The 13285-nt window shown below is 36.4% G+C and overlaps 2 protein-coding genes across 2 annotated transcripts; one reads left to right on the plus strand and one right to left on the minus strand.

Annotated features, from left to right (window-relative positions):
• Positions 1 to 215: 215 nt before the first annotated feature.
• LOC111889400 (hsp70 nucleotide exchange factor fes1) lies at positions 216 to 2517 on the minus strand. The gene is made up of 6 exons (XM_023885546.2): positions 2227 to 2517; positions 1616 to 1758; positions 1468 to 1518; positions 1152 to 1373; positions 952 to 1054; positions 216 to 878 (listed from the first exon to the last, which is right to left on the minus strand). The coding sequence occupies exons 1-6, from the start codon at positions 2310 to 2312 to the stop codon at positions 374 to 376; spliced, it is 1110 nt and encodes a 369-aa protein (XP_023741314.1). The 5' UTR covers positions 2313 to 2517; the 3' UTR covers positions 216 to 373.
• A 4301-nt stretch (positions 2518 to 6818) lies between these two features.
• Positions 6819 to 9549, plus strand: LOC111889415 (uncharacterized). Its single transcript, XM_052763836.1, has 4 exons — positions 6819 to 6829; positions 6921 to 7042; positions 7137 to 9397; positions 9538 to 9549. Exons 1-4 carry the CDS (start codon positions 6819 to 6821, stop codon positions 9547 to 9549), a joined length of 2406 nt encoding a protein of 801 aa, XP_052619796.1.
• The last annotated feature ends 3736 nt before the right edge of the window (positions 9550 to 13285 follow it).

Raw genomic sequence — 13285 nt, forward strand, 5'->3', positions numbered from 1 at the left:
ATAAGGCTAAGAAGTTTTCTATGCAGTTGTTAGAGACAGAGAAGAAGTTACATTTGAAAAACACGAAAGTAGATTGTTTAGAACTTCAGATTACAAACATTATGATTCCTAAATTCATCAGTAACTTTCTTTATCAGACTTGAGATCAACTATAGTGACCGCTAGTTATAACTTTGTTCTTTATCAGACATGATCAAACATATGTAAAACAATACTAACAAAAGAAACTCATAATTCAAACAAATTTCCTCCAAAATGCATTTTACACATAAAGAAAAAATACTATTAAAATGTAGCAACAAAAACAATATTCAACAAGAAAAAAGCAAAACATGGGAATTACAAAGTAACATTGCAACCTGTGATTTGAGAATCAAGGTCCAAGTAACAAAGGGGTATCTTTCTTATCAGATTTTGACTTTTCATCATTACTTGACGGAGGTCTCTGTGGAGGTCTAAGAGGAGACTTGAATACTTTAGACGCGACATCTGGGGGTCGTTTTTGAGCATCATCTTCATCCTCTGGAAGAACAACAAGCCCCTTCTCTCTAAGCAAAGATGGCTCATTGTAATAAGCAGTCCAAAGAGAGTCAACAAGCTGTCTTTCTTCTCTAACAGCAGCAAGATCCTCTAATGACATCATGCTGATGTCATTAATCCTATCTTCAAGTACTTTTTTGAATTTCTCATCATCTTTCTCTACTACTGATGATTCAACCTTTGCAAGCTCATGAAGACCACTCAATGCCCCTTCTCTTACTTCTGCATCTTCACTTCCTGCCAGGTGTCTCAAGATTCGTGGAAACCCAAGTTCTGTAACAACACTGCAGTCGCTTGGGTTTTCTTGAAGCAGATACTGAATCAAGTTCAGTGCTTTCCTGCATTTCAATCAACACAAAATAAATAATATGTTTCTATTTGACTTAACTTAAGTTAAAAACAGAAAGATACCTCTGGAATCTCACACTTTCAGAGCTTAAAGCATCTCTCAGAGCAGCATAACCATTTGAAAGGCGGAATGCTTGAATCCCTGGCTTGTTGTGTCTGATCAAAGCTGGAATTAACCATTGGGAAATGTGTTACAATTTATAAAATGAAAAGCACAAAAAAAAAAGAGGTATATCATATATGAATATTGAAGGACTACTCACAGGAAATTGCACCAAGTGCCTTGGTGCGACTGGTGACATCATCATCAGAAGTGAAATTTGAAAGTAAAGGTTCCATGCCATTTGCATCCATGACTAATTGTTGACTTTTTGGGTTGTTTTGGACAATTGTACTTACAACCTCTGCAGCCTTAGCTCTGATATTAGCATGGGAGCTTTTAAGATAGTTGAGCAAAGGGGTCAAACCACCTATGGAGTGAAGATCTGACATAGAGTGCATCAATTAACCACATTAGAGAACTTGGATTCTGTAATGAATAGTAAGTATGTGAAAAATAAAATGGAAGGAAAAGCTTACCATTGGCCATATCAATGGATTCGACATGGTCCTGAAGTTCATCAAGCATACCTTCAAAGAAAGAAACATAGCATTGTAAACACCTTGGTATGGTTTAAAATGTAGATTGATTGATTGAATATAAAAGTTTGAAGTATTTCTCATATACCTTCAAGATCTGTTGATGTTACTCCTTGTTCCTCCAGGATATTATCAGGAGTTTGCATAACAAGAGTTATCTCTTTCATTCGTTTGACCACATCAATAGTCTGAGCTTGCATAGCTTCCATGAACCATTTCCGATCATCCTCACTATACAATATAAAAAAAAAAAAAAAAAAAAAAGAGAAATTATTACATGTATATAGTACAAATATTGCATCCACAGCATAACTACTGATTTATGTAGTATCAATATTCCATTTGAAAAGTCTACCATGAATCCTTGAAAAGAATTGTATAGATTTAACCATTCTTGGGTTTATATGAAAACCTAAACAGAATAACATATGAAACACCTAAACACCTAGAAAACAAAACTAAGGAAACAAGACAATGAACCACGGCCTACAAACAACAGTCAACGTGACCTTTTGATTCTTAACGCAAGTTATTTAGTCTGGGATGAATAGCAAATAGAACAAGTAGATAAACACTTTTTTCCAAACATGATTGTTAATCGCAAACAATAAAAAGAAATCAAAATCCCAATTTGAAGCAAACAAGAAATAACTCAACTCATTGAAAGCGGATAAACAAATTGAAACGGGGTTAGCGTACCTTAACTTTCTCGCCGTTCCAGTGCCATCGGAATGAGCAATGCTCCATTTAAGCAAGCCATCCCAGTTAGGTCCCTCTTTCGCCATATCAACAAAACGTAAACCCTAATTACAAACTCTGATCGGTTTTGTGTAAGTTAATCAACTACAATCGGAATCGGAATATGAGAGAAGACTTAACGGTATCGATCGTTGATTTATATAGAGATGTAGAGTGCTAAAGATGATTCTGGAAGCTACTTAGAACCGCTGAACGCAGTCGACCCCTTCATTTGTTCAAATGCACAGTTGATTGATTATAAAATGACCAATACATAAAAAATGACTAATATCATAAAAAAAAATTCAGTTATATACCATTAAATTGATAAAAGTCTTAATTTAATTTTTAGTTGACTTTGCATAAAATATTTTAATGAAATTATGAGGAAAGGCACCGGTTTCAATAGGTTACATAGTAAAATACGAACGTTGGAGGTCAATTATTAACTAGGTAAAGTCAATTCTCCTCTCCAACCTCAAATCTCCAACATGGTATCGTCCTACAACACGCACACGCAAGGGTACAAAGAATGCGCTTTAAAGAATTTGTAACATTCAAGTTTTCAAACCAAAATTTTCATTTTTAAAATCATAGAAAATTAGTTTTCATAAAAACCAACCCAAGAAAATTCATAATGTCAAATACAATTTCACATCAAAATATCAAAGTGTTCCAGGATATCCAAACAAAATCTCTTGAAAAATGTGTACACTTAAGCATTCGTCTTCTCGCAATCCTCATAAGTACCTGAAACACATTTAATCAACAACCGTAAGCACAAAGCTTATTGGGTTCCCCAAAATAACACATACATCACAACACATAAAACAATTATGGGTTATCAGCAACCCTGGAGACTGTCACACCCCAAAACCGGAATGGTGGAAATGTTCGGGGTGGAGGACGTCATATCAATTATGGGTTATCAGCAACCCTGGAGACTGTCACACCCCAAAACCGGAATGACGGAAACGTTCGGGGTGAAGGACGTCATATGTAGTATCGCAACAATTAAATAATAGTAATCAAAGCAACAACATTCTTTAATATATATGTAAAAGTGTTTACATCGAGTTCAAAACATTACATGTTGTTATAGTATAATAGTATCAAAAGATAAGACGAGAAACTACTGCTCCGTCTTCACGAACTCCGGTTTGATACCTGTCTTAATATATGTTTAAGAATACAAGTATTTTGAAAGCGAGTATCAACTATAAAGCTGGTGAGTGCATAAGATTTAGTTTAAAGTAAGAAACTTCTTGACAATTGAACAAGTTTGAAAGACTGACAAGAAAACCTTATGTTTCCTTAAAAGTAAAGTAATATTGAAACAATTTTCTTCTATAATCATTTAGTTTATACTAATTGCATATAATCGATACGAGACGGATAGTCGGTTGTGTGATTCGGTCGTACCCCCACATCCAAATAAGGAAAAAGAAAAGCAAAACTAGGTTCACACAATCTCCAATCTATCTAGTCTTCATTATATATAATCTTTCGTATAAACTGAATTATTATAGTTATAATTAAAAGTAATCTATGTTATACTGATTCTGACTAAGAGATGAGTTAGTATCCATGAAAACTTAACTTATACACGTTATGATATAATCAAGATTGGGCGGATAATAAAATGTGTGGTTCTACCCTAGTTTCACATTCAAACAAGGAAAAGAATCTAAGTTAGAAGTCTCACATTCTATTGTCTACCAGATCTTCGTTATATATAACTCGGGAATGTATAAGCGAGGAAATCATGATAATAACCTTCTTAAGAATCCTTTTTAATGAACTAGAATTCCTAGTAAATGTTACTAGTATACCTAGAAAATGTTACCATTGAACCTAGGAAAACCCATATTCCCTAACTGTTATTGAATTGTGGTTTTATCACCGAAAACCGTTATACTGAAGGTTGGCGTACTGTGATATGGAATAGTTAACTTGTAACTCTCCAAAAGTATGACTTAACGAATGTATAAGTATACTATGGAGTAGTATACTTAGTTTTATATCTCATAAAACCATTCTTATGTTGGATATTATGCTATTAAAATGGCAAGTTCAGTCTCAGTTCATAGTATAATAAATATACTATGAAAAGACTATAGTACAATCGTTATGTTTTTCTGAATAGTACTCTGAATACACTTTGAAAAGACTGTCTCGTGATTCACATAGTACATACTTATTATACATAATCAGAAACGGACGGACAATTGATTGTGTGATCCTGTCGGACCCCCACATCCAAACAAGGAAAAGGAAAGTAAAACAGAGTTCGCATATTCAACCGTCTATCAATTTCTCATTCTACATAACTTTTGGGTATATACTAGGCAATCACAGAACTACTACCTATGTTCATTTTATGTTTGGGTGTTGGTACTATGCGCGTGTACCTACCTATGATTGGTGTCGTGGTACAATGCTCGCATACCCATGTTAACTGAAGGTACGGTACCGTGCCCGGGTAACCCTTTTATACGTGTGGTACATTGAAAGATGTACCTTTTTTAGCTCCTTATATTTAGTCCGTATTATTGTTCGTACTTTCTGAATAGATAACTAACAAGTATTATATCTCTATGTATTGCTATGACTTTTATGAACTACCAAGTTAAAAGTATTGATCTACCAAGTAATGAGCATTGACTCTCTAACTATACTCCTTATAGTTTACTAGTAAGTTCTTTGTATCTGACTGACTGAACTGAACTGAAAGAATACCATTGATACCCAAGGTATCAAACTGACTTCTAGAACTTTTATATCTACATACATATACATGATATACAATTAATATTTAAACAACATTCGGACAAACAACCTTACTCTAAACCCACATCCAAACAAGGAAAAGGGATTAGAGCTAGTAGTCAGTCCTAAGTCCTTTAAACACTACTTGTTTAACTATATCCATATAGACATCAATTATTCACAATATAAGTTAAAAGATTTTCTAAAACATTTAAAAGCATTTTCTAATATTAAAAGAGTTTAACAACCATTTAAAAGCTTTTTCCAATATTTAAAGAGTTTATTTATATTTAAAATCATTTTGATGACTTGATGTCATTTACAACATTTGAAGAGTTTTATTTACTATAAACACAATTTCTTGTGTTTAGACTTGTATTCCCCCTTAAAACAGTGAAAAGTGACAAAATGTAGAGTTATGAACTCACCTGTGGTGAGTGATGCGACGGTAGGATCAGTTTAGGAGGTTGAGTGTCAATTGCGGACTTGAGCACAAACGAATCCTATTAACCATATAATGACATATGTATGTATACAATCAGTGTTTGTAACAACTAATTATTGAATTGGGACCACCTCAGGGACTAGTAAGCACTTATATTGAAGTGTTACAACAATAAATGATTGTATATAAGGGGTATATGGCTATACAAGGGAGTATATGGTCAAGATACACCATTTGTGTGTGTGTGCGGACATGGTGTGTGTACGGCCGCACACTCTCCATGAAGTGTGCCAAAACGTATGTTCAAGGCCTTAGGACTCATCTAGGAAGGTTTCTACTTCATGCCCTAGCTTTATATGGAGTTCATTGCCATTTTAGGACATAAAAAGGGGTGTGTATGGTTGCACATGGTGTGTGCGGCCGTACACTCCTGAAGATCATGAGAAATGGCGTTTTTCCTGCATATCTTCAAGTGTTCTTGGCATATAACAAGCTATGATAAGTGTTTACACGATCTAGAGACTTAGAAGTATGGTTAAACTCCAAAAAGTTTAGTATGTGTTCTTGGTGTTTTTGAAGATCTAACACCAAAAAGGTGTTTTCATGGATCAAAGTAGGGAAGAAGGCTAGTTAAGGTCATGTATTAGCTAATCAAAAGATGAATCACTTACTTGATTGAAGATTGAAGTGAAAATCGGTATGATACTTGAGAGAAAATGAGTTCTTGACTTGAAGGAGTGGAAAAAGTGATTCAAAAACTAAGTGTTCTTTAAATAGGAAGGAGTGTGTGGCTGAATGGGTGTGTAGCCGCACACAGCGGCGGAGGGAATGGAGGGGCTGCCGGATGCGTAGCCCCCCCCCCCCCCCCCCCCCCCCAATACAAATATTAGAATGTTAAATGTAGTAGAAGCCCATGAAGTATTTAAAAGTTCATATAATAATATAAAATATATGTATCAGTTAGCCCCCTTTAACTTTAAGATTGTTAGACAATCAATTTAGAACCACATGTTTCATTTATTTATTTATTTTTTGTTTTGAAACGGTGTCTTGGTCAGTGGGTCCTAATTACCTAGAAACACATGGACTACAAGCTAGAAAAGCCCAATTAATACTCGTCTTTAATTTAATTGGTAGGATTGGCTTTTAATATTAAACCTAGCCACACAAACCCATAAATTACATATCCTTTTTCAATTAAACGACGACTTCGAATACGAAATACATTTTCTTGTTTTTGTTTCTGCCTCCTGCTACACCAATTAATCAGGTAATTTTTCTTTCTCATTACATTTAGTTTTTCTAGCAATTTGCAATTGATAATATTGTCAATTTGTAAATGGGTAAATCGTAAGTAGATAACCAGACAAGTAGTTACATGATATGGTTTTGCTAATTTGGTCTATTACAATTATAAATTTATAGGATATATTATGAGCAGGAAAAGAACCATCGATTCTTTTTTCAAACGAATAGAAGATGTATGTGATCCACAATTGCATTCGGTTACTGATAATACCAAAGAAGATGATCATAATACACACCCACAACATGATGGAAATAGTAACATTGAAGAGCCCAATAATATTGAACCAGAAAAAAATGATATGTCAGCTTTAGGAGAGGTAAAATTAAATTTTTTTAATTCGTGATCCAGGAGAACGACCTTCAATCTTAAGCTATCCAAGTAACCAACGTGATGAGATTAGACGATTATACATTAAACTTGGACCATACCAACTTCAAAAATCAAAGTATCCATTCAGTCCAAGTGGTCGTAGCGGGTCTATGCGTAGTTTTCAACAAGCTTGGGTCAAGAATTTTTGGTGGTTAGAATATTCTGAGAAAAAGGATGTTGCATTTTGTTTTCCTTGCTTTCTTTTTAATAAAAAACCTATTGGCAAAGTCGGGTCAGATACATTTACCGTATCGGGGTTTAATAGATGGAAAAAGGTAAATTGTGGCAAAGATTGTGCTTTCATCGTACATGAAGGTAAAACACCAGCCTCAGCACATAATTTTTCTGTTAGATGTTATGAAGATTTAAAAAACCAGTTATGTCACATAGAGAATGTGATAGAGAAGCAAACGACCCAACAAGTTATGGATAATAGACTACGCCTTAAAGTTTCTATTGTGGCCATTAAATGGCTCACGTTTCAAGGATGTGCTTTAAGAGGTCATGATGAACGACCTAACTCAAGAAATCAAGGGAATTTTCTTGAATTGATAAAGTTCCTTGCTTCTTATAACAAGACTGTTGCTGATGTTGTGCTAGAAAATGCTCCTCAAAATGCAAAATACACATCACCAGATATCCAAAAAGAAATCTTAAGTGTTTTAGCTACAAATGTACAAAAAACAATTCGTGATGAAATCGGGATGTCAAAGTTTTGTTTAATAGTTAACGAGTCTCAAGATGAATCTAAGAAAGAGCAAATGGCTATTGTTGTGAGATTTGTCGACCAAGATGGAAATGTTAAAGAAAGATTTTTGGACTTAATTCATGTTAAAGATACAACTTCATTGACCTTGAAAAATGAGATATTATGTTCTTTATCTTATCATAAACTTAGTGTTCAAGATATCCGAGGTCAAGGATATGATGGGGCTAGTAACATGCGTGGAGAATGGAATGGGTTCCAAGCTTTATTATTAAAGGAATGTCCATATGCTTATTATATACATTGTTTATCCCATCAACTGCAATTGGCTCTAGTTGCAGCGTCGAAAGATGTGTCTGAGGTACATAACTTCTTCAAGACTTTAAATTTTGTAGTTAATGTCATATCTTCTTCTTCCAAACGTAATGATCAACTGCAAGATGCTCAAATTGCTGAAATTTCTCATTTAACCGAGGTCGGAGAGCTTGAGAGTGGAAAAGGTACAAATCAAATACGAACACTGCAAAGGCCTGGAGATACTAGGTGGAGTTCTCATTTCAAAGCAATATGCAGTTTGATAAGATTGTTTGGTCCATCTTGTGCAGTATTGAATGACATTGCTTTAAAAGGTTCTACATCTTCTCAAAGAGGTGATGCGGCATATGCACTTACACATGCATTATCATTCGATTTTGTCATTGTTATGCACATGATGAAAGAAATAATGGGGATAACTGACAAGCTTTGCCAAACCTTACAACAAAAATCTATAGATATTGTTAATGCTTTGGCCTTGGTATCTACAACAAAAATATTGATTCAAAAGTTGAGAGATGAAGGTTGGCAATCTCTATTGGATCAAGTGGTTTGTTTTTGTGAGAAAAATAACATTCCTGTCCCTAACATGAATGAAGCTTATAGATATATAATTCGCCAACGCCGTGAGAAAGACAATATAACCACAGAGCATCACTACCGAGTTGAACTATTCATTGTTGCTATTGATAGTCAGTTGCAAGAGCTGAATTCCAGATTTAATGAGTCTGCAACAGAGCTTCTCCGTCTCAGTGTTATGCTAGATCCAAGAAAGTCCTTAAACGTTGAGGATATATGTAAATTGGCAACATCATATTACCCTATGGACTTTACGGAGCGCGAAAGGAGTTTGTTGAAACTTGAGTTAAAACATTATGAAATAGATGTGCAAAATCACCCACAACTGAAAAATTCTTCTACAATTTCTGAGTTGTGTAGAGGCCTACATGAAAAAAGAAAGTCGAGTACTTATCCCTTGCTTGATAAGTTGATTCGTCTTATATTGACTCTCCCTGTTTCTACCACGACATCTGAAAGAGCATTTTCGGCAATGAAACTTTTGAAAACACGACTCCGAAATACCATGAGTGATGATTTTCTTAAAAGTTGTTTGCTTGTTAACATTGAGAGAGAGATTGCCGATACATTTCCTACGGATGAGATTATAGATTATTTTTATTCCATGAAACAAAGACGAGCACAACTTAAAGTGCATAAGGTACTATTTTTTATGCTTATATATATATATATATATATATATATATATATATATATATATATATATATATATATATATTCTAATATTCTAAAATGATCCATATGTATATATGTTCTAACTAATTATTTTAATACTCGCAGGTTAATGGATGAATATGAGTCGATACTTATAGTTAGTTGAATTGAAGATTGAGGTTAATGGAGACAAGTATTTAATTCTTTGTCATTTTTATTTTAAAATTTTAGACATATTACTTTATTCGGATATAACATTATATTTTAATATATTATTATGATGTAAGGCTATCAGCCCCCCTTATTCTTAAATCCTGGCTCCGCCCCTGGCCGCACACTCATGTGTGTGTGGCCGCACACTCATGTGTGCGGCCGCACACTCCATATGTTGGAGTGTTTGGCTTGAATTTGCTTCCTTTGACTTGATTTAACCCATTTCTAGGCTCCTACCTTGATTATACTTGGTTTAGAACACCAAAATTGACCCTAATCCATGCTAAAAGATAGCAAAAGAGTCTAACTTTGATTGGCTTTTAAAGCAAAAAATTCCAGGTTGTCACAGAGACTACCCAAAGTCTCAACACGTATAAACAAAACAACCACTATTATAACACATAGACCCAACTGGTCGTCACATACATATACAACTATTCTACCACACGGGTAAGAATAAGTGAGGAGACTCACCTGATATTGATGACGGGTAAGGAATGGTAAAAATGATTTCGAGGACGAAATCTAATTTAAGTAGGGGAGAGTTGTAACACCCCGGTTAGTAAATAAATATAAATAAATTATTGAATGATTAATAGCCCTAAAATCAATAATAATTTAGCAAGGTGTTGGGCTCAAGGAGTTAATTGTTACAATTTTAGAAGTTGGGGGTTAAAAGTGTAACTTCCGGAGTGGGTTGTAAATATTTATGAAGGCAGGGACTGCTTGGTAAATTATTGGGACTTAATTTGAAGGGATTTTGGAGGCTAAGGGGCTGTTTGGTAAGTTTTGGAACTAAAATGAAATGAATTTATGGAATCAGGGACTAAAGGGTAACTTTTGGGATTTATGTTGAAAATAATTTAGTAGGGAGGGACCGATTCTACTAATTTCGTTATTAGTTGTTGAAAGACCCCAACTTTCGTATTTCTGAAAGACTCAAACTTTCATACTATTCCAACATTATTCTTAAGTTACTTTCTCAAAACATGCTACATGCATATTTATAAAACAATATTTTATATTGATAAAGTGATTACAAAAGATTGGATACAAACCGACTAAGTTTTATTACATTACATATCTACCCAGGAATCTATTATTCATATACATACATGAACATTAAATACAGAGAAATAGTATTAACTATTCTAAATCTTTCAGCAGTATAAAACTATATTGGATACTCATCGCCTGCAAATTTGTTAAACATTGAGAGGGATAAGCGATAACGCTTAGTGAATTCAATAAATAGATACAATATAATCTTATGCCTTATATATACTAATATGATAGAAGCAAAAAGGAACAAGAACATCAATAGCATATGCATATCATATGTCAGACTTTCAATATCAACTCAAGATTTGATTCTAAGATTACGATCAATGAGACATAACGATTTCAATACTTGATATACATCAATAAAACATCGGCCCAAATGGCACAGAAGACATACAAAATTCTGATTATCAATCTGATAGATTATAGGTTTTCACGCCCTGTTTAGCATTTCGGTAGATTTCAGGTTTTCACGCCCTGTTTAATCTTCTGCCAATGCCATATAAGTCATTCACTTACGTGGAACATGCTCTACATGGCCAGAGGCTACATACCAGTACCAACGTGAATCTAAGTCCTTTCACTTATCACATGGTCAAAGGTATTTCTTTGCTATTAAAAATAGCGAATAAAATAACACAGGAAAATAACCCAGAATAATAACACTGAAAAGCATATAGCACATATAACACATAACATACAATTGTTCCTATATATCGAACTCACTTTGAAATAACCGGGGTTAAAATATTAATTTGGGTAGCACTTCGGCTCCAAATATGACTTTCTACGACGAAACCGGGGATATTCTTTGAAAACCGGCCTTACACGGGCAGATTTTCGACTTAAAAATATAATTTTCTCGGGATCTTCGGGGCGTCGGGACTTACTTCGGGTGTTGGGATTGATACTGTAACACCCAGGATTTTGAAAGCCAAGAAAGTAAAGGAAACCCTAAATTTAAGAGGGACTCGACGAGTCAAAGGAAGGACTCGGCGAGTCGGAGCGGGATCCGGGTCGATAAGAAAGTGACCAACTCGACGAGTCGGCCAAGTGGACTCGGCGAGTCTGGTCTGTGCGAGGAAAACCCTAAATCCGGGGCTTGGAGCCTATTTAAGCATCTTAATCTTCTTCCTAAGGCTCCTTTACAGCCTCTTGCACCCAGAACGCCGCACCTTAAGCCCCCCATTGTGTTCATTCAAGCTTCTAGCCACTTTTGAGTGGGTTTAAGGAAGAAGAAGGAGTGGGAATCTTTGAAGCATCAAGGAGTGGTCTTGGATCCGAAGTTTGGGGAGCATTTCAGAGCATTGGAAGGTATTAAGTCGTTTCTCTCCTCCAGATTTTCCTTGGTTATGAGTTTTGGGGCTTTTAAGCCATGTTTAAGACCAATCTTGAGCTTGAGGTCCAGATCTGGGGTTGCTACCTCAGATCCATGTTTATTTTGGTATGTAATCCCATAAAGTATCAGCCATTGGGTGGAAATTGGAGTCTCTTGGTCCTAAACCCTAGCTATGGGTGTATTTTGCCTAGATCTCACTCTCTACACGTAAAGGTTGCAACTTTACGTGGGAAATAGGCTTGGGGAGGGTAGATCTATAGTTTGGAGCTCATGCATGACTCGGAAGTCCTCTGCATGTAAGTGGATCTTAGTGGACTCGACGAGTCCTTCGAGTGGACTCGGCGAGTAGCTTGAAGATGAGGAGGAACTCGACGAGTGGGATGAACAGCTCGTCGAGTCGGATGAAGATGGGCATGAACTCGGCGAGTTGAATGAACAACTCGTCGAGTTGGATGAAGTTTGTCGTGTGCTCGGCGAGTCTGTTCTTAGACTCGGCGAGTCAGGTCGAGTGGTCCCAAACCCTTCAAGTTAAGACTCGAGTCAGCGAGTCGAGCCAGGACTCAGTGAGTTGGTCAGGGCAGGAATCGGGAATCAGTAAACTCGGCGAGTCAGGGGCTGACTCGGCGAGTGGAGTCGCGAGTGGAAGGACTCTGGATTTATGAACTCGGCGAGTCAGTAGGGTGACTTGGCGAGTAGGGTTGACCTGGAAGGTTGACTTTGACCAGGACATCGACTTTGACCAGAGTTGACTTGGTTAACCTTTGGAAGTCAGTTAGACTAAGTGTTGGGTTGTTGTTGGTAGCTCGGGGAGCTAGCGGAGCAGCAATTCGGAGTTAGCGGTCAGGTAGCGGTCGAAGGGGTTAGCAGCGGCAGTTCGGCAATATCAGGTGAGTTCCCTTTGTATGAATGGGTCTACGGCCACAATGCCGGCCCATGTAGCTATGAGTAGAAGACCCGGGGGTTAGCCCTAGGCACAGTATGCTAGTATGATATTTGGACGAGGTCCAATGGCAGAGGGCGGTGCCCTAGGAGCAGTTTATGTGATAGTTTATACTCGTTGTCTATGTGATACTTGTATGTGCCTGGTAGGGAGGTGAGAGAGGGCGAGGTCCCGTATCTCACCAATAGCAGAGTGTGGATGGTGTTCCATATCTCAGTAGCAGCAGAGCAAGGGCGAGGCCCAAGTAAGGAAAGGAGTGAGGGTGGGCTGGGCCCGAACCTCACTATCAGCAGGAGTATGGACGAGGTTCCATGACTCAT

This window comes from Lactuca sativa, chromosome 5 (genome assembly GCF_002870075.4).
Source record: "Lactuca sativa cultivar Salinas chromosome 5, Lsat_Salinas_v11, whole genome shotgun sequence".
In the NCBI taxonomy this organism is placed as follows: domain Eukaryota; kingdom Viridiplantae; phylum Streptophyta; class Magnoliopsida; order Asterales; family Asteraceae; genus Lactuca; species Lactuca sativa.